We start from the raw sequence: 24693 nt of genomic DNA on the forward strand, positions 1-24693 counted from the left end.
CTCGCAAATACCTGAACTAGGACGTCGCAACAAATAGATGAGAAAAAGCCGCTAAACAGTGGTGAAAAACCAGTATGAGAACGTAGAGTGAAACCTAAATGAGAAGGAAATATGAAGGTTAACATTGTTGTTACCTCCAAAAAGGCATCCAAAAGTAAACCTAACTTGTTAAAAGGTACGTGTATAACTCCATAAACCCACACTGATGGCAGTGTGGGTTTATTTTACCATGTGCCCCCTAAAAACCTACCAACCCTGGTGTGGTCTCTGACCAGCTCTATACAGCCATCCGCCACCAGACATGTTTCTGGACCCCTGGATAGAGAGCCTCTGCTTTCTAGGACCAGAAATAATTCATAACCTGAGCAGAATGTCGCACCTTCTCCTCCAGGATAGGCCAGTGCTCGAAGAGGGGATCTTCAAAGACCTGCTGCCTTTGTAATGCGGCCCCCAGCCTCTGCTGCCAGCAGCAGATGGGTGCCCCTGGTTTACACCCCCACTTTGGGTGGGAATACCGGCTGGAAAATTTAAAAAGAGTAGGTGTGCCCACCTCTGCCAACCCTTTCCTGAAGATGGGGCAGGCGAGGTGAAGCACAACTTTCATTCCCCACCATCTTGAAAATGGGGAGACCCCTCCAGTCAGGGCTAGGGCTATGCCTCCCTCCCACTGGAGGGTGACCTCATAGAGTGTGTAGTCACCCCAGGTAAGGTGCCCATTGGCCATACCTACAACTCCACTAATACGCCTACTAAATTTAGTATTTAGGTGGCTCCCCAAACCCATAAACTAGTTCTCCAGTATTAGGGGTGTCTTTCATAGATTTACATGCTTGAATATTCCTCGTCGTCGAAGTGGGAGTCCCACGGTACCTAAAAATAGGAATAAATGCTAAAAATATATGTATGTGAGAACATAACATAAGAAAAAACTAAAAGTAAATACATAACTGAAACCTCTAAAACAATTCCTCGATAGGAATGCATGAGAGAGAGAAAACACTTGTAAGATATCACTGTCATTATGTTAGTCCAAACTACAGCCAATCAGGCGCCAGCACCCTCTAGAAACTTCTCCTCAGAAGCTCAAGCCCTCAGATTTTCTACCGCACGTCGTGTGAAGGGAGTCTCCCTGAGCTCTGCTCAGTTTTTTCCTCAACTGCTTCTTGTTTCCTGAACTTTCATCATGTCAAGTAAGAAGTCTTTATTTCGACCTTGCTCTTCTTGTGGGAAGCGTTCCGACGACCAGATCTGCAGTGTCTACATCGTCGTCGACGACGCTAAGGACGACTTCAGCTTTTATCTCGTCCACGACCTCTACGTCGACGAGAGTTTCATTGGCCTTTCAGACTGTCTCGTCGACGATTCCGATCACCTCGTCGACGAAGAAACCAGCATCGTCGACGAAAGCCATCAAAAAGTCTTCGTCGTCGACGAAGACTCCGTCGACTAAAGCCTCGTCGGCGGCAGCTTTGCCATCTAGAATACGTCCGTCGACGACGGCTCAGTCGACGACTGCTTCGTCGACGAGCCTACCGTCGACGATGGATTCATCGAAGTCATTTTCATCGACTGCCATTTCAGCATCGTCAACGATAACGTCGACGGCACCGTCGACGATGGCACCATCTTCCTTTGCCTCGTTGCCTCTAGTGCCTTTACCTTCTTCAGTTTCTGCATCTGTCGGCACCGATCTTTCACACCCTAGCCGTCAAACGCCATGCCACCAGTTGGCTGCTCCTGATCCGCAGCCTCCTTCACCTATGTTTGCCACTACCTCTGAGCCCGACTCGGACTCTGGTAATGATGTGGATGACACTTTCGGGGCGGCCCACAGTCCGTCTGATCTAATCATCAATTGTCAAGATTCCGGCAGTGACGACGAAGGCGGCGACCAGGAGTCTCATGCTGAGGAACAGTTCATCCAAGTTCCAATGGCTACTTTGCCTTTGTCTTTGATTTAAAATCTCCATTACATGCTGGACGACTACAACTGGCGTTTTCCACCAACGCCACAAGGCACTCCTAGACCATCACCTGCTGCGACTGCGACAGCTCCGCCATCTGTTCCGCCAACTTTGCCACCGACGCCTTCACCCCAGGTTCAAACGTCGGTAAAGATTCACACAACTGTGTATCCACAGGATGCGGATGATGAGGCGATTCCAGAACGGGAGGACAGAGAGGTCCACGATGATACGGAAAATGATGATGCCTCAACCGGCATGGCAGAGTGGGACGACTACCAAATGCAGACGCCCTCCCCTCCGCCAGGAGAATCTGGGGATTCCCCTCCAGTAGATATTGCCAGTTTTCATCTGTTGATGGGTAGAGCGGCTCAGCGCTTTAAATTACCAAGGACACAGAGAGAGGAGGACTGTTTCCTCTACAATTTCAAGAATCAGCCTTTCAAACAAGTCCACACGATTCCAATAATCGATTTTATATGGAAGGAGGGAGTTAAACTCATGCAGGCTCCGAATTCGTTACCTGCCCAAGTGCTGCGCCTTGAGAAGAAATATAAGGCCCCAACTGGTTCACCAGCATGCCTGGTCTCTCACCCTAAGCCGGATTCGGTTGTAACTCTGACAGCACAGCGTCGGGCCCGTAATCCAGCGTCTCCAATCACCGCACCTCCAGATAGAGAAGGTCGGCGCCTAGACGCCATTGGACGAAAATTCTCCACCATGGCTTCCACTACAGTACGGGCGGCGAATGCCTTAGCCATCTTGGGCCGCTACAACCGGCAGATGTGGTCGGACAAATCTGCCCTAGTCGACCTCATCCCTGACGCTTCCAAAGCGGACGCTCTGCAAATCCTCCAGGACGGACAAAGAGCATCTGAAGAGATGATTGACTGCGCAGTCGATATTGCGGGCACTGGTTTCCGCCAGCTTGCTAGTGCGGCTGCCTTACGACGCCAGGGTTGGTTGAAGGCCACCTCCTTCCAGCAGGAAGTTCGATCCTTGATATGCCATATGATGGTGAATCGCTGTTTGGGTCACACACAGACGAAGCTCTAGAGTCCATTAAGAAGGACACTGATACGGATCAATCGCTAGGCACTTTGCAATTTCGGAAGCAGCCATTTCTTCCACTTTTTGAGGAGGACAATCTCAATATCGCTCCTACAATCAGAGCAACCAACGTTACTCTTCCAAACCGCAGCAATCAAATCGACAACAGCCCTCAAAGCCCTATAGGGGAAAGTCATCCTATCGGGGATCCACTCCCAAACGCCAATGACTTTTGTCATCCCCAAAGTGTTGGAGGTCGGATCTCTCAGTTTTATTCTCAGTGGTCTTCCATCACCTCGGACCGCTGGGTTTTGGACATTGTGCTGAAAGGTCATACCTTGGAGTTCGTCAAGATTCCTCCTCATACTCCACCGTCTGGCCCGCCTCCACCCCATCTCAAGGAGCTTCACCATCAAGTCCGTCTTGTTCAGAAAGGTGCAGTCGAAGTGATTCCAGTGTCTCGCAGAGGAGAGGGGTTTTACTCTTGTTTCTTCCTCATACTCAAGAACACTGGAGATTGGCAACCAATTTTGGATTTGAGGGCTCTCAACAGGTACCTAAAGAGCCAATCTTTCCGCATGCTGACACTACTGGAGATCCTGCGTCTTCTGGCCAGCGGGGATTTCATGACCACCATAGACCTTCAGGACGCATACCTTCATGTCCCAATTCTCCAACAGCATCGAAAGTACCTACGCTTCAAGGTGGGGCAGACACATTATCAGTTCAAGGTGTTGCCTTTCGGACTCCGCTCCACCCCTCGTGTGTTCACGAAGGTGTTGGCTCCTGTGGTGGCTCACCTACGCCTCCGAGGCGTCCACATTTTTCCATACTTGGACGATTGCCTCCTCAAGTCTCAATCACGCCATCAACTGAGCCAAGACACTCGTCTTTGTCAAAATGTGTTTCAATCCCTCGGCTTGGCCATCAATGTCGACTAGTCACAGTTTGCACCAGCGCAAACCAGGAATTTCTTGGGAGCGATCTTAGACACAATGCTTTCAAAGGCGTTCGTTTCACACGAACGACAACAGAAAATCCTCCGCCTGGTGTCTCTCATTCGATCAAGGCAGTCCGTTTCTGTCCAGACATTAAAGTCATTTCTGGGGATGGCATCATCTTGTATTGCACTGATCCCACATTGCAGACTGCGGACCCGTCCCATTCAAGAGGAACTGGACGTACAGTGGCGTCAGGTCTCCGGATCTTTCAACGACCTGGTGGCCGTTACAGCTTGCATGAGAAAGGGTCTGTGCTGGTGGGCACAGCCGACCAACCTGGCGACTGGAACATCCTTCCTCGTCAACGCGCCAGATCTCACGCTCACAACGGACGCCTCTCTGGATGGCTGGGGTGCTCATCTTCAAGGCCTTTCCATCAAGGGCAAATGGTCTCCACCCCAACGCTCTTGGCATATCAACAGGCTGGAGTTGATGGCGATCTTTTTGCATTTTCAGAGTGCGAAGCTGCTGAGTATCAGCTTACGCCTTCCCATCTACTGACACTTCAGATGCAGCTAGAAGCAGAGTGCAAAGGCGCCTCTCCACTAGCAGTACTGGAGGGCAGAGCAGTCAAACCCTCCCAACCCAACAAACACTGAGTGGGTTGACCTTGTTCAGTTTCCAGTGCTCCCTTTTAACGTTAAATTCGCAAAGCACCTCTTCTTTCACTCACACATTTAACCAGATGGGTAAGACCAGCACCTCGTGCATTACGTGCAGTTGGTGTCATTGCATTCAGTGCCTCAGGCCTTACTACAGGGAGGAAATGAACAGTTTCAGACAGGTTAGGAAGTTATCCGAGCAGCTCCAAAGAAGAATATACACTTAATATTCTGCCACCCTATTCTAATAAGTGGCACCTCGGCGCACACTCTTCATCCGGACAAGGCATACGATGTATGCCATGGCTGAGGTTCCCTGAAGCGGCAGCTGAGAAATATGGAGTGTCTTGGGATGTGGAACATTGAGTCTTTTTGGGAAATACCTTGGGATAGAGTGACCATTATTACGTCTGTATCTATCTAAGAGTGGATTGAAAAAGGAATTTTTAGGTGCAACAGCTGGGCTGTTCTGGTGGCCTTAAACTTCATTCCTGCTTGACATTTGGAACCGTTTGTCACTGTGTGCTGGTGTTTGATGCCTCCTGCGTGACATTCAGAACCCTTTGTCACCGTGTGCTGGTGTTTGATGTCTCCTCGTTACATTCAGAGCCCTTGTCACCGTGTGCCCCGGTTGGATGCTCTCGTAGTTGGAGGGTACAGCCCCCTGCGTTCCTCTTCTGTATTGGGCTGGTCTTTGGGTGGAGTCTATAAATATGTGTAACAGGGACAGGTCCATTTGTGGGACTCTGTGGTACGATAACAATTTGTGACCTGTTTTGTACTAAAGGTGCTGTCGGCTGTTCATTCTATCACTGACCTCTAACCTCTGACCCATGTGTTTTTTTAGGTTGGGGATTTTGCCATCTTGCTCCGGGCTGGGTTTGATCGCTGGAGCGCAGCCAAGATGCAAGTCACGACTGCCTTCGGCGGGATTCTGGGTGCCTGCTTTGCCATCTGTCTTCAGTCACCAAAGGGAGCAGGTAAGAATAGTGTACATGAAGAGGGCTGTCTGATACCAGGGGTGGCAATACACGGACATGCTGGTGTATTGTGTATTATATACTTGCGCATTCTATTACTTTTCTTCAACAGTACTGGACAACCGTCCCAGGCATGAAAGATTACTGGAACATCTGTACCCAAGTTTGCCTCTTACAAAACTAGACACTGAATGACATGCAGAGCACTGTCCAAGACCACCCTCCCCCACACCCCCGCTGATCTCCTGAGCACCGTTCTTTACTCGTCATTTAAGGGCGAGAGTGTCTGCACTACATACATGGTTTGTAGATCTTGTCTACTAGACCGCACAAGCAGCTACTTAAAGACCCATTGTGAACGTATTGGTCCTGAATCACAAAAGGCCTCCGCACTTGTGGCAGAGGCCCCCCCCTGTCGTGTGGGAGTCTTCACTCGGGGTGGAATATCTGCAGTGAGATTCCACCCTGAGTGCGGCGACTCCCCCACAACTGCAGAGTCTCGGCTTCCAGTGTGGAGACACCCCACGACTGCGGAGCCTCCGCCATGAGTGGGGAGACGCTCCCACGACTGCGGGGTCTCTGCCACGAGCGTGGAGACTATCCCACGACTACAGGGCCTCTGCCACAAGTTCAGGGACTCCCCTATGACTGCCAATCCTCCACCACGAGTGCAGGGACTCCCACATGACTGCGGGTCCTCCACCATGAGTGCCGAAACTCCCCCATGACTGCAGGGCCTCCGCCACGAGTGCAGAGACTCCCCCATGACTGCAGGGCCTCCGCCACGAGTGCAGAGACTCCCCCATGCCTGCGGGCCACTGCCATGAGTGCGGAGAACCCCCATGACTGCGGGTCCTCCGCCACGAGTGCCGAAACTCCCCCATGACTGCCGGGCCTCCTCCATGCATGCAGAGATTCCTAGGGCCACTGTCTGGAAACACGTTGCATTACCTTCTGTACCTCATTGTTGCTCTTGAGTGCTCGGGGCACCTCTGGTATGAATAGCGCTGCTCTTGCCGGCACTTCTCGCTGGCTATTGAAATAAATAGTAATCTGAAATATTAAGTTTAGGACAGTGCTGGATATTTCAAACCAGCTGTTTGCATTCAGTGCTACTGTTATGAATACAATGCTTATCCAGTATTGGGGTATCTTTTATAGATTCACATGCTTGAATCATCCCCGCCGTCGAGGTGGGAGTCTCACGGTACAAATAAAATATATACATAACAGTTATAAAACATAATGCAATAGGCTATAATGGACTGTACAGTCACTGCAGTAGCCCATTCTTGTACTTTTGTAAAAAAAGAACCTAAGTTGAAACACAACCAATTAGGCTCGAGCACCCTTTAGCACACTTCACAGAGAGGCAAGTCCCTCAGATTTTCTACCGCACGTCGTGTGACAATGAGTCTCCCTGAGCTCGTTGTTTTTTCAACATTTACTGGATTTAGTGAGGACAGAATGTGTGATACTTCTAAAAAAGGTTTGTTTGAGGCATGTGAGCTGTAGATCACATGCTGTGTATAGCTCGCCGTCTGGTGTTGGGTCCGGATGTTTGGAGGTTGTTTTTCTTCAAAGAAGTCTTTCCAGTCACGAGGTAGGTAACTCCTCCCTTCGGTGATAGTGCGCATGGGCATCAACACCATTGTTAGATAGTTTTTATTCCACCATCGTGTTTGGATGTGTATTGATGCGCTCTGGTTCGGCACTGTTTCTCGGACCCCTTGGACGCGCAATCCACTTCCCTCAACAGTATTGTTATCAATCGCGACTTCCCATTCTTCGCGTTTTGTATCAATTCAAGACAACTTCGATCATGTAAGGCGTCCTAGGGACATACTCTTCAGAGTGATGGAGCTACCGCGTCCTTACATGGATCCTGTAAGGCGTCCTGGGGACATACTCTTCAGAGTGATGGAGCTACCGCGTCCTTACATGGATCCTGTAAGGCGTCCTGGGGACATACTCTTCAGAGTGATGGAGCTCCCGCGTCCTTACATGGATCCTGTAAGGTGTCCTGGGGACATACTCTTCAGAGTGATGGAGCTCCCGCGTCCTTACATGGATCATGGAAGGCGTCCTGGGGACATACTCTTCAGAGTGATGGAGCTCCCGCGTCCTTACATGGATCCTGTAAGGTGTCCTGGGGACATACTCTTCAGAGTGATGGAGCTCCCGCGTCCTTACATAGATACTGTAAGGCGTCCTGGGGACATACTCTTCAGAGTGATGGAGCTCCCGCGTCCTTAAATGGATCCTGTAAGGCGTCCTGGGGACATACTCTTCAGAGTGATGGAGCTCCCGCGTCCTTAAATGGATCCTGTAAGGCGTCCTGGGGACATCATCTTCAGAGTGATGGAGCTCCCGCGTCCTTACATGGATCCTGTAAGGCGTCCTGGGGACATACTCTTCAGAGTGATGGAGCTCCCGCGTCCTTACATGGATCATGGAAGGCGTCCTGGGGACATACTCTTCAGAGTGATGGAGCTCCCGCGTCCTTACATGGATCATGGAAGGCGTCCTGGGGACATACTCTTCAGAGTGATGGAGCTCCCGCGTCCTTACATGGATCATGGAAGGCGTCCTGGGGACATACTCTTCAGAGTGATGGAGCTCCCGCGTCCTTACATGGATCCTGTAAGGTGTCCTTGGGACATACTCTTCAGAGTGATGGAGCTCCCGCGTCCTTACATGGATACTGTAAGGCGTCCTGGGGACATACTCTTCAGAGTGATGGAGCTCCCGCGTCCTTACATGGATCATGGAAGGCGTCCTGGGGACATACTCTTCAGAGTGATGGAGCTCCCGCGTCCTTACATGGATCCTGTAAGGTGTCCTGGGGACATACTCTTCAGAGTGATGGAGCTCCCGCGTCCTTACATGGATCCTGTAAGGTGTCCTGGGGACATACTCTTCAGAGTGATGGAGCTCCCGCGTCCTTACATGGATCATGGAAGGCGTCCTGGGGACATACTCTTCGGAGTGATGGAGCTCCCGCGTCCTTACGTGGATCCTGTAAGGTGTCCTGGGGACATACTCTTCAGAGTGATGGAGCTCCCGCGTCCTTACATGGATCCTGTAAGGTGTCCTGGGGACATACTCTTCAGAGTGATGGAGCTCCCGCGTCCTTAAATGGATCCTGTAAGGTGTCCTGGGGACATACTCTTCAGAGTGATGGAGCTCCCGCGTCCTTACATGGATCCTGTAAGGTGTCCTGGGGACATACTCTTCAGAGTGATGGAGCTCCCGCGTCCTTAAATGGATCCTGTAAGGCGTCCTGGGGACATACTCTTCAGAGTGATGGAGCTCCCGCGTCCTTACATGGATCCTGTAAGGCGTCCTGGGGACATACTCTTCAGAGAGATGGAGCTCCCGCGTCCTTACATGGATCATGGAAGGCGTCCTGGGGACATACTCTTCAGAGTGATGGAGCTCCCGCGTCCTTACATGGATACTGTAAGGCGTCCTGGGGACATACTCTTCAGAGTGATGGAGCTCCCGCGTCCTTACATGGATACTGTAAGGCGTCCTGGGGACATACTCTTCAGAGTGATGGAGCTCCCGCGTCCTTACATGGATCCTGTAAGGTGTCCTGGGGACATACTCTTCAGAGTGATGGAGCTCCCGCGTCCTTACATGGATCATGGAAGGCGTCCTGGGGACATACTCTTCGGAGTGATGGAGCTCCCGCGTCCTTACATGGATCATGGAAGGCGTCCTGGGGACATACTCTTCAGAGTGATGGAGCTCCCGCGTCCTTAAATGGATCCTGTAAGGTGTCCTGGGGACATACTCTTCAGAGTGATGGAGCTCCCGCGTCCTTACATGGATCCTGTAAGGTGTCCTGGGGACATACTCTTCAGAGTGATGGAGCTCCCGCGTCCTTAAATGGATCCTGTAAGGCGTCCTGGGGACATACTCTTCAGAGTGATGGAGCTCCCGCGTCCTTACATGGATCCTGTAAGGCGTCCTGGGGACATACTCTTCAGAGAGATGGAGCTCCCGCGTCCTTACATGGATCATGGAAGGCGTCCTGGGGACATACTCTTCAGAGTGATGGAGCTCCCGCGTCCTTACATGGATACTGTAAGGCGTCCTGGGGACATACTCTTCAGAGTGATGGAGCTCCCGCGTCCTTACATGGATACTGTAAGGCGTCCTGGGGACATACTCTTCAGAGTGATGGAGCTCCCGCGTCCTTACATGGATCCTGTAAGGTGTCCTGGGGACATACTCTTCAGAGTGATGGAGCTCCCGCGTCCTTACATGGATCATGGAAGGCGTCCTGGGGACATACTCTTCGGAGTGATGGAGCTCCCGCGTCCTTACATGGATCATGGAAGGCGTCCTGGGGACATACTCTTCAGAGTGATGGAGCTCCCGCGTCCTTACATGGATCCTGTAAGGTGTCCTGGGGACATACTCTTCGGAGTGATGGAGCTCCCGCGTCCTTACATGGATCCTGTAAGGCGTCCTGGGGACATACTCTTCGGAGTGATGGAGCTCCCGCGTCCTTACATGGATCCTGTAAGGCGTCCTGGGGACATACTCTTCGGAGTGATGGAGCTCCCGCGTCCTTACATGGATCCTGTAAGGTGTCCTGGGGACATACTCTTGATAGTGATGGAGCTCCTGCGTCCTTACATGGATCCTGTAAGGCGTCCTGGGGACATACTCTTCGGAGTGATGGAGCTCCCGCGTCCTTACATGGATCCTGTAAGGTGTCCTGGGGACATACTCTTCGGAGTGATGGAGCTCCCGCGTCCTTACATGGATCCTGTAAGGCGTCCTGGGGACATACTCTTCGGAGTGATGGAGCTCCCGCGTCCTTACATGGATCCTGTAAGGCGTCCTGGGGACATACTCTTCGGAGTGATGGAGCTCCCGCGTCCTTACATGGATCCTGTAAGGTGTCCTGGGGACATACTCTTCATAGTGATGGAGCTCCCGCGTCCTTACATGGATCCTGTAAGGTGTCCTGGGGACATACTCTTCAGAGTGATGGAGCTCCCGCGTCCTTACATGGATCGTGTAAGGCGTCCTGGGGACATACTCTTCAGACTGATGGAGCTCCTGCGTCCTTACATGGATCCTGTAAGACGTCCTGGGGACATACTCTTCAGAGTGATGGAGCTCCTGCGTCCTTACATGGATCCTGTAAGGCGTCCTGGGGACATACTCTTCAGAGTGATGGAGCTCCCGCGTCCTTACATGGATCCTGTAAGGTGTCCTGGGGACATACTCTTCAGAGTGATGGAGCTCCCGCGTCCTTACATGGATCATGGAAGGCGTCCTGGGGACATACTCTTCAGAGTGATGGAGCTCCCGGGTCCTTCAATGGATCCTGTAAGGTGTCCTGGGGACATACTCTTCAGAGTGATGGAGCTCCCGCGTCCTTACATGGATCATGGAAGGCGTCCTGGGGACATACTCTTCAGAGTGATGGAGCTCCCGGGTCCTTCAATGGATCCTGTAAGGCGTCCTGGGGACATACTCTTCGGAGTGATGGAGTTCCTTTTGTTAATCATTGACATGTGCGTGGGTCCACCTGGTTCCGTTGAAGAGACCCAAGACTACGACTCATCTGTTAAGTGAAAACACAGACTGTAGTACTACACCTTCTGCTCACTCTAAGCATGTGCACCTATAAGGGGGGGGGGGGTTAAATCCTCGCCACCCCTCCTCTCCGACCCTACTGTCCCCCAAGTACTAATAGTGCGTCTCTTCTCTTCATGCAGGTGAAACTGTAGCTTGGATTCTGCCATTCACATCCGGGGGATTTCTGTATATTGCGCTGGTGAACGTTGTGCCTGATCTTTTGGAGGAGAAGAACCCCTGGTAAGTTTTGCGGTGAGCTGCTCTGCAAATTCCATGAAGGATGGTGTGATGTCAGTGTCACTGGCTGTTCGCAGCTTGTCATGTTTACTGGTCTCTGTATGGCCCTATGTGTTCCTAAAACCAAAGCGGCGCCTTGTCGAGAGGGTGAAGTAAGGCCTTGCAAATGCCTGCGGGGGAGAAGGTGTCTAGGATGCCACATAACAAAGCCATTTATTCATTCATTTGATTTGAGTTTTAGAAAGGGGACAAATACCGAAGGGTAACCTGGCTCTAGAGATGGAAAAAGGGGCAAACAAGAGACTTACCACTGGAATAGGTGAGTTTTCAAGGATTTACAAAAGTATATCAGGTGGGGGTAGCTGGAGGAGAGCTGTTCAAAGCCTGTGCCGTAAAGATAGAGCGTAGCCACTGGCACGTGTTCTTTGAGAAAAGCAGCATATTAAGCAACAGTCTGGTGGGATAGTAACAGGCAGCCAGGGAAGCTGTGTTGCTGGGAAGCCTCATGCCATGAACGACTTTGTGGCAAAAGTTCAAAGCTTTAAAAAGAGCCTTTATGAACCATAAGCTAATGATGATTAATGAGATGGGAGAAAAAACTAGAATATTTAGGAAGCCCTAAAATCAGTCTGGCAGCCACGTTAGGAATAAGTTTGTCTGTGCAGTGGACGCGATGAGAGCCTGACATTCAGCGAGTTATAGTAGTCGAGTCTGCCAGGAATGAGCCCTTTGACTGGGGCTTTCTTGGAGGAACTAGGCACAAAGGGTCCAATTTTCCCAATAAACATTATCCTGCTGCCCGTCAATGGACACGTGCAAGACATGGAGGCTCCAATAAGACCAGGTGGAAGGGTTAACACACACTACGACCTCAGACTAGTTTGCATTGAGGCTCAAAGATTTGGCATCCATCCCACAGATTTCAAACACTGTGTAAACCGACTTTGGGTGGTACACTGTCTCCTTTCCAGGCACAGAATAATCAATTGCTGTCGGCTTAGCAGTAAAATTGAAACCCAAAAGGGGCAGTAACATTAGCCAAAGATGCTGCATGCAAATTGAAGAGAGTGGGGGCTCAAGGAGGAACCCCTTAACTGAGCCGTTGATTGGACGACTGGTATGGAAGCAGATGGACAGCCTGTAACATCAAACTAAAATAAGGTTTGAACCAACCAAGTACATTGTCTAGCAATCCAACGGCGCTGAGCCTGTCTAAGAGAGTCTACTGCAGGACTGTGTCGGAAGCCGCTGAGAGATCGAGTAGAAGGGCCGCAGAGCCCCCAGAATCCCAAATCCTGCGGGTGTCATTACTGGTGGCTGATAACAGGGTCCCAGTGCGGAGGGTGCGATGGAATCCAGACCGGTGGATGTCAAGAGCAGCTTTCTTTTCAGTATAACTTGAACGCTGGGCGTCAACATAGCTCTCCGTGATTTTGTCCGTCGCCGGCAGACGGGATTTTAGATGATAATCTGCCAGAATCGCTGGGTTTATGGGAGATTTCTTGAAGTCGAATAACCAAAGCTGTTTTGCAGAAGCCTGGCACCTGGCTGGTTGATATGAGGTGTAACAAATTAAAGTTATGACAGGTGATACCCCAGGGCCACGGCCCTTAGAATTCATACAGAGCTTGGATGGAGAAGAGGGGCGTAAGAACTTGAATAAAACTTTGAAAAAAAGCCACAGTTACCGCAGTATATGCAGACCAAGAGAGTAACTTGGGTGCAAGGAAGATGCCAATGTGTCAAGAATCGATAGAGCATCAGGAACAGAGGACGAGGAGGACAAAAGATGTGCGATCTACTCTTAGAAGAAGTCAGTTAAGTCAGAACAAAGGATTCGTGTAGGGCCAGTCGAGTAAGTCATCGCTTCAGGGTGGGCCAAAGAATTGTACCCTTCAAACATTTGTTTAGTGGGATTTTTTGGGAGCAAGAATCCGTTCTTGATCATATTTAGTCCAGGCATTGCTTGAAAGGATTTTGTGACTGTTAGATTCTTGCTTATAGTGTATTTATCTGCAGAATTGTAGTGAGCGCCCGGGAGCGCTCCAGTTTTTTTAGATTTCCTCTTGGCCAGGTCCTGTTGTATCCCAAGGAGCGATGGAGTAGAGCGCTGGGAAACAAAGGACTACACAGGAAGGGAAATAAAGCGCGTCACAGGAAGGATCGGATATGGAACACCGGTGATCCGTTTATGAAACTAATCGACATAGTTGTCGATGCTACCAGGGGCTCAGGCGCAGTAAGCTCTAAGCAGGTGACCCACGTAGGAGGGTTCAGTTTACACCGCGAGTGATGAGAAATGTTGGAAGACTCATTGACTTTTATCTTGGTCTCTCTCCTTTAGTGACAAAAACATTGCTTTGCGGTCCTCCTGTGTCCATTCTGAAGTAGGAGTGTTGCTGAAGCTTGACAGGACTAGATCTGGGTAAATGTATCCAGGCCTTTTATAAACTTTCCTGAGAGAGCTATTGCTCCATGTAATAAAGCAGGGACTCGTTTAGGGTTGATTAACTTTAAAGATTGACAATTCACATTCCCTCGCTAAGATTTCTAAAATCTTTTAATGGATTGCAATTTGGCATCGGCCTTAACTTTCATATTCAAGGGATGATCTGATGTTCTCAAAGTTTGAGCAGTAGGCCTGGAAAGCTGCAAAAGTTACAGATTTCCAGGCATATTTCGAGCAAACATTTGTGAAGTGCACCTTAGCATGAGCAAATATTAAATATTTACAGATCCACTTGTTCAAACATTTTTTTTTTCCGCCAAGGGGAGAATCTTACCTCATTGAGCAGCTCCTTTCCCTATGCGCACATTTTAAGAGAAAGTGTGTGTGTGTGGGGGGGTCTCATCTTATCCCTGAAAAGGTTTTACAACTGCCCTTGTCAAAACTACATTATTGACACATTCCAGTGTGGGGAGGGCTTGGAGAGGTGTTAGTGGATACCCTTAAACATGTCTGCTGGGGAATGTGTCCAAACCCGCAGGGTATCCAGCCCTGAACCCACCATCCTCAACCTTTTCCAGCCGTTGAGTGGATTCACTCACGTGAAAAGGCACGTGGTAGGGTCATAAGACAGTGTGTCTCATTGTGTAGTGACAGGAGGTTGGGAGGTGTACTACACGGGTCATAGCGTGGTAGGTTTCTCGCAGGTAGAGTCACCTCGTAGGAAGCTGGTTCCTAACTCTTGTGCTTGCTCCTCCTCAGGTACTCCCTGCTGCAGGTCTGCCTGCTCTGCGCCGGCGTGCTGGTGATGGTACTGCTATCTCTCAGCGTGGGATGACCTCCGTGGGACCTGTCTGCTACTTGTGGACTTTAAGTGGCTACCTGACTGTTACATAGCAATAAGAAACACTAATTTAAACCTAAAGTATAATATATATAGAGAGAGAGAGCGTGCGAGCAAGTGTGCTTTATACCCGATTGATGAAACCCCTCTGGAATATTACCATCTTCCACAAGCTGCATGGATCACCGGGATACGACCTCCCTACCCAGGCAGGACCTTCATCTGTGCCAGAACTGAGGCTTTCTGGTGCTCCTGCGGAACCAGGAACTGTAACAGTTGTGCACTTTCACCGGCCAAAAGAGAGCTTTACAAGCCACTCGGAGCCAGGAACTGACATAGAGGACAGCAGTGCATGAGCAGCAACAGAGAGACGTGCCTTGGGACTCCAGAACCAGGAGTTGTGCCAGCGCTGCACTTTAACCATGCCAGAGAGAACCATTCACGGAACCAGGAGCTAGTAGTGAACAGCAGCACCTTGCACGTGAAGGACCATCGCCAAAGCAGAGAGCCACCCCTGGGCTATGTTAGCCATTTGCTTGACGAGACAATGAGTATCTGCTCAGTATTCAAATGTGCACCACATGGAACTCCTGCAGGCCTCTCTGGCGGACATTACAGTCTACACCGCAATGCAAACACTGTGCACGGCGCACGCATCTGGACCGACAGTTGTGCAGCACTGCAGGACGCTCAGTCAGGCCTCACACTGGGGCCATTGGTTCTCTCCTTATGCCATAGCGACAGTGTGCCCACTGGCCTGCCTTATTATAATAGACACTCTTCGGCCATGTGTGCCATGCATACTTAAGGTTCAGCTTTATGCCAAGCTCTGGTCATGATACACACACACACGAAGTCCGGCCACGCACAGTACCAACTAGTATCCAGCATTCTATCCCGTACACTTTGGCTGTGAACCACGCATACATATGTACAGCTGTGTACCAAACTGAGACCATGCACAGTGTCAACTTGTGTGCATGCCTATAGCGCACACATACACTCTAGCTATGCACAATCCAACAGGAATGCAGCGTTATATCACATATACTTTGCCTATGTACAACACATGCTCATATAAAGCTTTAAAACACGTGCCAGTCATGCACAGTGCCTACTCGTGTGCAGCATCTACCACATATACACTACAACCATGCACTGTGCCAACTGCTATGCAGTTTATTATAATGTGCAGTGTTGTGTAGCTTTCTACATACAGACTCTGGCCGTGTGCCCTGTCCATTCATTTGTAACCTTGAACACACAAGTATTCCGGTGCAGCCCGTGCAGGTAGGAGCAGTGGGGCTGGGTTGGGCGGGGGATTCGACAGACTACCATGAGCGAAAATTGAGTAAATAATAAATGTTCCCTCGTCGTTTGTCGAAATCCCCCCTTCCCCCGAACTCCCCCCACCCCCTCCACAGTCCCACCACTCTTACCAGCGCAGGCCGCTGCTGCAAGTACTTCAGTCCTGCACAGGGCCCTCTGGCATACTGCACTATCCTGCGCACTACAGTCATGCGTGCCCACAGGTGGGCAGCGCTACCATGCACTCTTAAGCCATGCAACTAGTGTGTTGCCCTACACCAGCCACATACGAGGTTGGCACACTGCCCACTTGTGTGCATGGTTATACCACACACACGCACACACTCTCTCCAGCCATGGACTCGGTACGGTTGTGCGTCACAGGTTTATGTATACTTCAGCCATGCTACTGACATGACCTTATACCACTCACTCAGACCTTATACAGTGTCCACTAGTTTGTACCCAGTACCTTGCAATCCATGCCCCAGTCGTCTTATGCTGGTAGCACCGCCTGTTTTATTACCTCAGGTGTGAGTCCGAAGACCCGAGCGTGTGTTGGGAGCTTGGTTACAAGTGTGGGGAGCAGAGAACCCGGGCGGCTCTCTGGGTATGAGTGTACATGACCAGAGGGCGAATGCTGCTTATAGACTTATAAATATGAGACCATTCAACCTAAGAAGAATGTTTATATTTCTGGGCTGGAGCGCAATAGCCTATGCCATACACTTGCCTGACTGCAGGCTAGCGTGCCTCACAGGGACTGTTATTGACGGACAGTAGGAGGTGTGCACCCACAGGACAGCCACTCACAGCTCGGACACCTGCAGGGGGGTTTGCCCAGTTGCTGTTCTCTTACTACAAGCTCCTCACTCAAGGGTTGGGTTCTCCTCCTCGCCCTCTATCCAATTGTCATTTCCCACCACATGCTGGCCTTTTACCCAAAGGGCTCAGAAAACCCACCCCAGATTAGTCTTGCACCCTGTCACATGCTGACATTTCACCCAAAGGCTCAGCCCACCCCCTTGTCTTGCACCCAAGGTCTGACACCCCTGTCACATACAGGGCTCAGAAACCCTCGCCCCAGACTGGTCGTATACCCATGGACTGGGGTCATACGCAGGTGCTGCACCAGTCGAGTCTCGGGCGTACTCACCATTTTCATGTGCTAGAAAGTCCTCTTGATCCTGTTACGAAGAGTTGAGGCTGTCATGATGGTGCTCATACAGCTCTCTGTGTCATGCACCATCAGGGTCCTACTCTTCCCGTACAGGCCACCGTCGCTTCTGTACTGCAGAGTTGAATGATCCCAGTGTGTTCTGGCCTGTGGAGTCCTCTTCGCTCAGTAACAATCAGATCTGCCTCGGGTGTGCATGGAGCGGGTCCTGTTCTGCCCGTACAATGCACAACCCGCCGTGCATGGTGGGATCGAGCGTAATGTACCGTGTTCCATCCAGTCCTACAGTCCTTTCTATCATGTTCTGCAGAGAGCCGTTCCCGCTGTAGTAAGAGGTGAACGCTGTGTTATGCAGTACTGTAGCCTGCCCGTACAGCACTCTGCACAAGCTTTCCGGGCTCATGGGTTCTGTTCTCACAGTAATGCGAGGCGCAGCCTCTTGTTTCATTGTATGAGGCTGCATTGCTCATGTGTGGGATACCCAGGGACAGCCATGCATTTTTTCATATGTTGTTCACAGGCACACTTGTCAGCGTGCATTTTTCTCCGTGGTTTGGATACCCAAGCTGTGCTGTCAGAAGCTGCTCTCCTCGTTTTGGATACAATGTCAGTGGTGCATTGTCAGATCCTGCACTGTGCGTGATTGACAGACCGGGCCTGTCACACGCCAGATCCTGCACCTGCTGCATTGGACCCACAGGACGAGGCGTGCATTCTTAGATCCTGCACCTACAGGACCAGTGTTGCATTGTCAGAACCTGCATTCCCTGTGTTGGGCCTAATCTGGCGAGTTATGTTTTCAGATCTGCTTTTCCTGTGTTGGACTCACAGGACGAGTTATGCGTTGTCAGATCCTGGCTCCCAGTGTTGGTTTCACAGGACGAGTCATGCCCGTCAGACCTTTCGCACCCTGATCCTGTTCTCCCAGTGTTGGACATACAGGGCTGGTGTTGCATTGCCAGATCTTACACTACTTTTATTAGACACACTGGGCCAGTGTTGCATTACCCGTCCTGCACTCCCTGCATTGGACACAGTGTCAGTCATGTATTGTTAGCTCCTGCACTCCCTGCATTGGCCACACAGCGTCAGTCATGCGTTGTTAGCTCCTGTACTCCCTGCATTGTCACACAGCATCAGTCATGCGTTGTTAGCTCCTGCATTGTCACACAGCGTCAGTCATGCGTTGTTAGCTCCTGCAATTTCTGTTTTGGACACACAGCGTCAGTCATGCGTTGTTAGCTCCTGCAATCCCTGCATTGGACACAGTGTCAGTCATGCATTGTTAGCTCCTGTACTCCCTGCATTGTCACTCAGCGTCAGTCATGCGTTGTTAGCTCCTGCATTGTCACACAGCATCAGTCATGCGTTGTTAGCTCCTGCAATCCCTGTTTTGGACACACAGCGTCAGTCATGCGTTGTTAGCTCCTGCAATCCCTGTTTTTGCCACACAGCGTCAGTCATGCGTTGTTAGCTCCTGCAATCCCTGTTTTTGCCACACAGCGTCAGTCATGCGTTGTTAGCTCCTGCATTGTCACACAGCGTCAGTCAATCGTTGTTAGCTCCTGCAATCCCTGTTTTGGACACACAGCGTCAGTCATGCGTTGTTAGCTCCTGCAATCCCTGCATTGGACACAGTGTCAGTCATGCATTGTTAGCTCCTGTACTCCCTGCATTGTCACACAGCGTCAGTCATGCGTTGTTAGCTCCTGCATTGTCACACAGCGTCAGTCAATCGTTGTTAGCTCCTGCAATCCCTGTTTTGGACACACAGCGTCAGTCATGCGTTGTTAGCTCCTGCAATCCCTGCATTGGACACAGTGTCAGTCATGCATTGTTAGCTCCTGTACTCCCTGCATTGTCACACAGCGTCAGTCATGCGTTGTTAGCTCCTGCAATCCCTGCATTGGACACAGTGTCAGTCATGCGTTGTTAGCTCCTGCACTGCTTGGGTTGGACCCACAGGGTCAGTCATGTGCTGTTAGCTCCTGCACTCTCTTTGTTGAAACACACAAAGCTGGTGTTGAATTACGAGATCCCACACTACTTTTATTAGACACACAGGGCCAGTGTAGCATTACCCATCCTCCACTCCCTGCATTGGCCATACAGCCTCAGTCATGCGTTGTTAGCTCCTGCACTCCATGCATTGGCCACAGCCTCAGTCATGCATTGTTAGCTCCTCCACTCCCTGCATTGGCCACACAGCCTCAGTCATGCGTTGTTAGCTCCTGCACTCCATGCATTGGCCACAGCCTCAGTCATGCATTGTTAGCTCCTGCACTCCCTGCATTGGCCACACAGCCTCAGTCATGCGTTGTTAGCTCCTGCACTCCCTGCATTAGCCACACAGCCTCAGTCATGCGTTGTTAGCTCCTGCACTCCCTGCATTGGCCACACAGCCTCAGTCATGCGTTGTTAGCTCCTGCACTCCCTGCATTGGCCTCACAGCCTCAGTCATGCGTTGTTAGCTCCTGCACTCCCTGAATTGGCCTCACAGCCTCAGTCATGCGTTGTTAGCTCCTGCACTGCTTGTGTGGGACCCAGAGGGTCATGCATTGTTAGTTCCTGCGTTAGCCACACAGCGTCAGTCATGCGTTGTTAGCTCCTGCATTGGCCACACAGCCTCAGTCATGCGTTGTTAGCTCCTGCATGCCCGGTGTTGGACACCGCGCGCCAGTCATGCGTTGATAGCTCCTGCGCTCCCTGCTTTGGCCGCACAGCCTCAGTCATGCGTTGTTAGCTCCTGCATGCCCTGTGTTGGACACACAGCCTCAGTCATGCGTTGTTAGCTCCTGCGCTCCCTGCGTTTGCCACACCGCGTCAGTCATGCGTTGTTAGCTCCTGCACTCCCTGCATTGGCCACACAGCCTCAGTCATGCGTTGTTAGCTCCTGCGCTCCCTTCGTTGAAGCACACAAGACTAGTGTTGCATTGCCAGAGCCCACCTTCTTATGTTGTTGACCCCCATCATATGGTACCAGGGTGCAGTTCCGGATGGGCGGGGTGACGCACAGGCCAGGTACAGGGATCCCACCCCTGCGTCCGTCCCTGGGTGGCGGACTAATGTCCCTCGTAGGATGCTTGCGGATGTAAAGATGGAGAGATGTTTTATTTTGAGATACACTTTTGTACGAGTGTTCCTTTGAGATGTTTATTGTTCATGTTCTGCCTTTTGCACCGAGTCTTCTAAAGACCCAATAAAATGTTTCTTATAAATTGCTTGGATCTCTTTCTTTCAGACTCCGGCTGTGTCCCCGCCCCCTGCAGTGAGGTGAGTGGCTGCAGTGATGTGTCTGGGACAGCAGAGGCAGTGTGTGGGAAGCTCGGGTACATCATGTGTCCTTTGCAGCTGTTTGGCATCCTTGGATAGAGCACACCTCCCCTCCAGGGGCCTCAGAGGGCCTCAGTGACCACTGCAGTTCCCCAGTGAGAGAAGGCAAAGAGTCTCATCTGTGTGGGGCTGACCCGAGGACAGAGTTCATCCGATCCTTAATTACAAAGAAGAGAGGTGCTCTACCTGCTTTAAACTCCTGAACAAACCGGGACAGAGAGAGGGGCCTGGACCTTCGGAGGCCTGGTTCGTTCCCAGACCTTGTCTTTTATGTTCATAAATTCGAGGTGGGGGGGCCAGCAGAGTCTGGCTCTAAACGCCCAACCACGAGCCGAGCCCTGGACATGTGTGTTTCAGAGTCCTCGTGCCGAACACCATATACAAATAGGATAAAGAATCTTCAGAATGTTAAAAACAAGTCTGTCTCTTTAACATGCAGAAGCGTTTGAGCTCAGGGCATCAGATTGGTTCACTGCATTGAGAGGCATTTATTAAAAGGGGCTGTTTTTAAACAAACTTAAGTGTTCATGCCCCCCCCCGCCCCCCCCCCCCCTCCCAATGCCATTGGTGAATCACCTTGCACGTCAGGTGTCGGGTGCACCCTGTATGCTGTCGATATCTCTACATACAGCAGCATTATAGTCTATTCATATCAGACCCGAGAGCGGGGCCGGTGGAGACGCACCTTGTGCTCACAGATGCACGAAGGAAAAGACAAAAACAGCGAGCACGGGGAGAAGAAATATTTGCCTAAGATTGACCAGTTTGGTCGAGCCGGGAAGATCCCGGACTTTGACACCAGCCTCCAGGCGGACACCTCTTTCCCAGCCACGTTTCATGTCAAGGGTTCATGCGTGTTCTTTCATTCTTGGCGCCTGGGGTTCGAGGCACATTAAAGCTCGGCTCTTTTTGGGCTCGAGGGCTCATGAGGATCTCGAGCCGAGCCAGACCAGACACCCGGCTCGAGCGTTCTGTGGCTCGCCCCTTCTTTCATAAGCACCGGTGTGCCCCTTGCGTGTTATCCCGGACACATGTACAGTTCCAAAGTAGCATGACCTTAGGACAGACGGCTTAAAGGCGGCGACCTTTCCTCTCTGTATAAATTGGTGCAATAATATAGCGCAGTCATTTATAGCTCCCTCCTTAGATTCCGGTGGCATTAAGAACAATCCGATCCTGGCCCTTTCAGGAGTCCTGGGGTTCACACAGGAGAGCGCTGTCCCCCCCCCCCCCCCCCCCCCCCCCCCCCCCCCCCGTCACCAGGCCCCCTAACCTTGAGTTTCACCAGGCTGCGGTTTGGGGTGTGTTAGAGCTTCAACAAAGGCTGACAGTGAAACCTAAGCTCGGATCGGACCATAGGAAGTAAACCTGCCAGGAGGAGACGAGGCCAGAGCCAAGAATCCGGAGACCCTCTGTCCTCCTTGACCTCTGGGGATGGGACACAGCGGACCCGCCTGCAAGAGGAGGAGGCAGCAGCCAGGCGCTACATCTGATGTTGCACTTCACAGGTCTGCGCTTTGGCGCTACGACAATGGACACCAACTTGCATCTTTCTTTGCAGCCAGCTGCGAGGGGCCTTATGGGGCTTGTAGTTTTGGTTGTAACGGTTTCTTTATGCGCTCAAACCCCAGCTTGCAAAGAGCTTTTTGCTAAAGTGCCAGAAGTGGCTCCGCGTGTTACACATGGAACCACGTGTCAGCTCCGTTTCACAAAGGTACCTTCTCCGAGTAAGTCAAATGCGTCTTTGACTTGTAAAAACCAAAGGTAAACTCTGCTCACGTCTGCTTTGAGGTTTCAGTCTGTCACTCACCAGCATTGGCCAGGTGGGTTCACTTCTCTTGTGAGCAGGGGGACGTTGTATACCGAACCTCACAGCATGGATGGCGCCAGACACATCCCAACACACAGTGGGAGTAAGGAACGGTGGCCGCAGCAGAAGTAACCTCACACCATCCTCACACTCACAGGGCGGTGCAACACCGGGAGCAGCAGGCGACGGGTGGCTGAGAGGCGCTAAGGACTGTTGTCTGATTTCAATGCGTAGACAGAAACCAATAAGAAGAACAGAACCCCTGCACGAGGCAGATAAACCTCCTGGCATCAAGTTGCATGAATGCACTAGGGTGACCAACTGGCATTGGTGCAAATTCAGGACGGTGAGTGTAAAAATACAGGATAAAGGGTCAAAATTCAGGACACAAATTCAGGACAATAGGTATGTTTTACAGACACATCAGAGGTCGCGCAATAGTATATAAGTAAGCCCAGCCATTTCCAAACATATTCAACCGTTTGCAAACCTATTCATCATGTATCCTTCCATCTATCATTTCACTCATCCATCCCTTCATCCATCCCCTCATCCATCCTTTCACTCATCCTCCATTATCCATCCATCCATCCACCCTTTCACCCTATCCAGCTGTACACTTATCCATCCACTCTTCATCCCATCCATCCATTCACTCATCCATTCACCTTTCCAGCCATCCTTTCACCTATTCATCCATCCACCCAGTCACTGATCCTTCCACCGATCCACCCTTTCAGTCATCCATCCATCCTCCCTTTCTCTCTCCATCGACCCTTTCACTTAGCCTTCCTTCCATCCATCCATCCACCCACCCACCCACCCACCCACCATCCATCCATCTACTCATCCACTCATGAATCCATCCATTGCCCCTATCACTCATCCATCTATCATTTCACTCCTTCACACATCGATTCATCCTTTTGTCCATCTACCCTCCCTTTCACTCACTCATCCAACCTTACACCCACCCTTTCACTCATATGTCCATTCATTCACCCTTGCACTTATCAATCCATCAATCTATCCATCATTTCACTCATCCACCTACCCCCATCATCCACCCACCCACTCATCCATCCTTTCACCCACCCACCATCCACCCACTCATCCATCCTTTCACCCACCCACCATCCAATCCACTGATCCATCCTTTCACCCACCCACCCACCATCCACCCACCCACTCATCCATCCATCCTTTCACCCACCCACTCATCATCCACCCATCCTTTCACCCACCCACTCATCATCCACCCATCCTTTCACCCACCCACTCATCATCCACCCATCCTTTCACCCACCCACTCATCATCCACCATCCATCCTTTTTCCGCCCACTCATCATCCATCCATCCTTTCACCCACCTACTTATCCATCCATCCTTTCACCCACTCTCCATCCTTTTACCCACCCATCATCCATCCATCCATCTGTCCTTCCCCTCATCATCCATCCATCCATCCCCTCATCATCCATCCATCCTTCCCCTCATCCTCCATCCATCCTTTTCCCTCATCATCCATCAATCCCTCCATCTGTTCATCCCCTCATCATCCATCCATCCTACCCCTCATCATCCATCCATCCTTCCCCTCATCATCCATCCATCCTTTCACCACCCCCTCATCATCCATCCATCCACCCTTCCCCTCATCATCCATCCTTTCACCCACCCCCTCATCATCCATCCTTCCCCTCATCATCCATCCTTTCCAGTCATCCATCCCCTCATCCATCCTTCTCATCCATCATCCTTCCCCTCACCCATCCATCCCATCCATTTATCCATCCTTCCCCTCCATCCATCCATCCTACCCCTCATCCATTTATCCTTCCCCTCCTCCATCCATCCTTCCCCTCCATCCATCATCCTTCCCCTCATCCATCCATCCTTCCCCTCCATCCATCATCCTTCCCCTCATCCATCCTTCCTTTCATCCATCCTTCCCCTCACCCATCCATCCATCCCATCTATTTATCCTGCCCCTCATCTATCCATCCCCTTCCCCTCCATCCATCCATCCTTCTCCTCATCCATCATCCTTCCCCTCACCCATCCATCCCATCCATTTATCCATCCTTCCCCTCCATCCATCCATCCTACCCCTCATCCATTTATCCTTCCCCTCCTCCATCCATCCTTCCCCTCCATCCATCATCCTTCCCCTCATCCATCCATCCTTCCCCTCCATCCATCATCCTTCCCCTCATCCATCCTTCCTTTCATCCATCCTTCCCCTCACCCATCCATCCATCCATCCCATCCATTTATCCTGCCCCTCATCCATCCATCCTTCCCCTCCATCCATCATCCTTCCCCTCATCCATCCT

General features: G+C 51.1%; 1 protein-coding gene across 2 annotated transcripts in view; it reads left to right on the plus strand.

Annotated features, from left to right (window-relative positions):
- The window catches only part of SLC39A13 (solute carrier family 39 member 13), a 135164-nt gene extending 114733 nt beyond the window's left edge, over positions 1-20431 (plus strand). The window contains exons 8-12 of one of the 2 annotated variants that reach the window (XM_086959727.1): positions 5465-5597; positions 11342-11441; positions 14647-18029; positions 19270-19747; positions 19819-20431. In XM_086959727.1, coding sequence (XP_086815853.1) covers positions 5465-5597; positions 11342-11441; positions 14647-14722 — 309 coding nt within the window. In that variant the 3' untranslated portion in view covers positions 14723-18029; positions 19270-19747; positions 19819-20431. Of the gene's footprint in view, positions 1-5464; positions 5598-11341; positions 11442-14646; positions 18119-19269 lie in introns of both variants that reach the window. The other variant, XM_086959726.1, reaches the window with a different exon arrangement.
- Positions 20432-24693: the final 4262 nt, after the last annotated feature.

Source organism: Lissotriton vulgaris, chromosome 2_2, assembly GCF_964263255.1.
Source record: "Lissotriton vulgaris chromosome 2_2, aLisVul1.2, whole genome shotgun sequence".
In the NCBI taxonomy this organism is placed as follows: Eukaryota; Metazoa; Chordata; class Amphibia; order Caudata; family Salamandridae; genus Lissotriton; species Lissotriton vulgaris.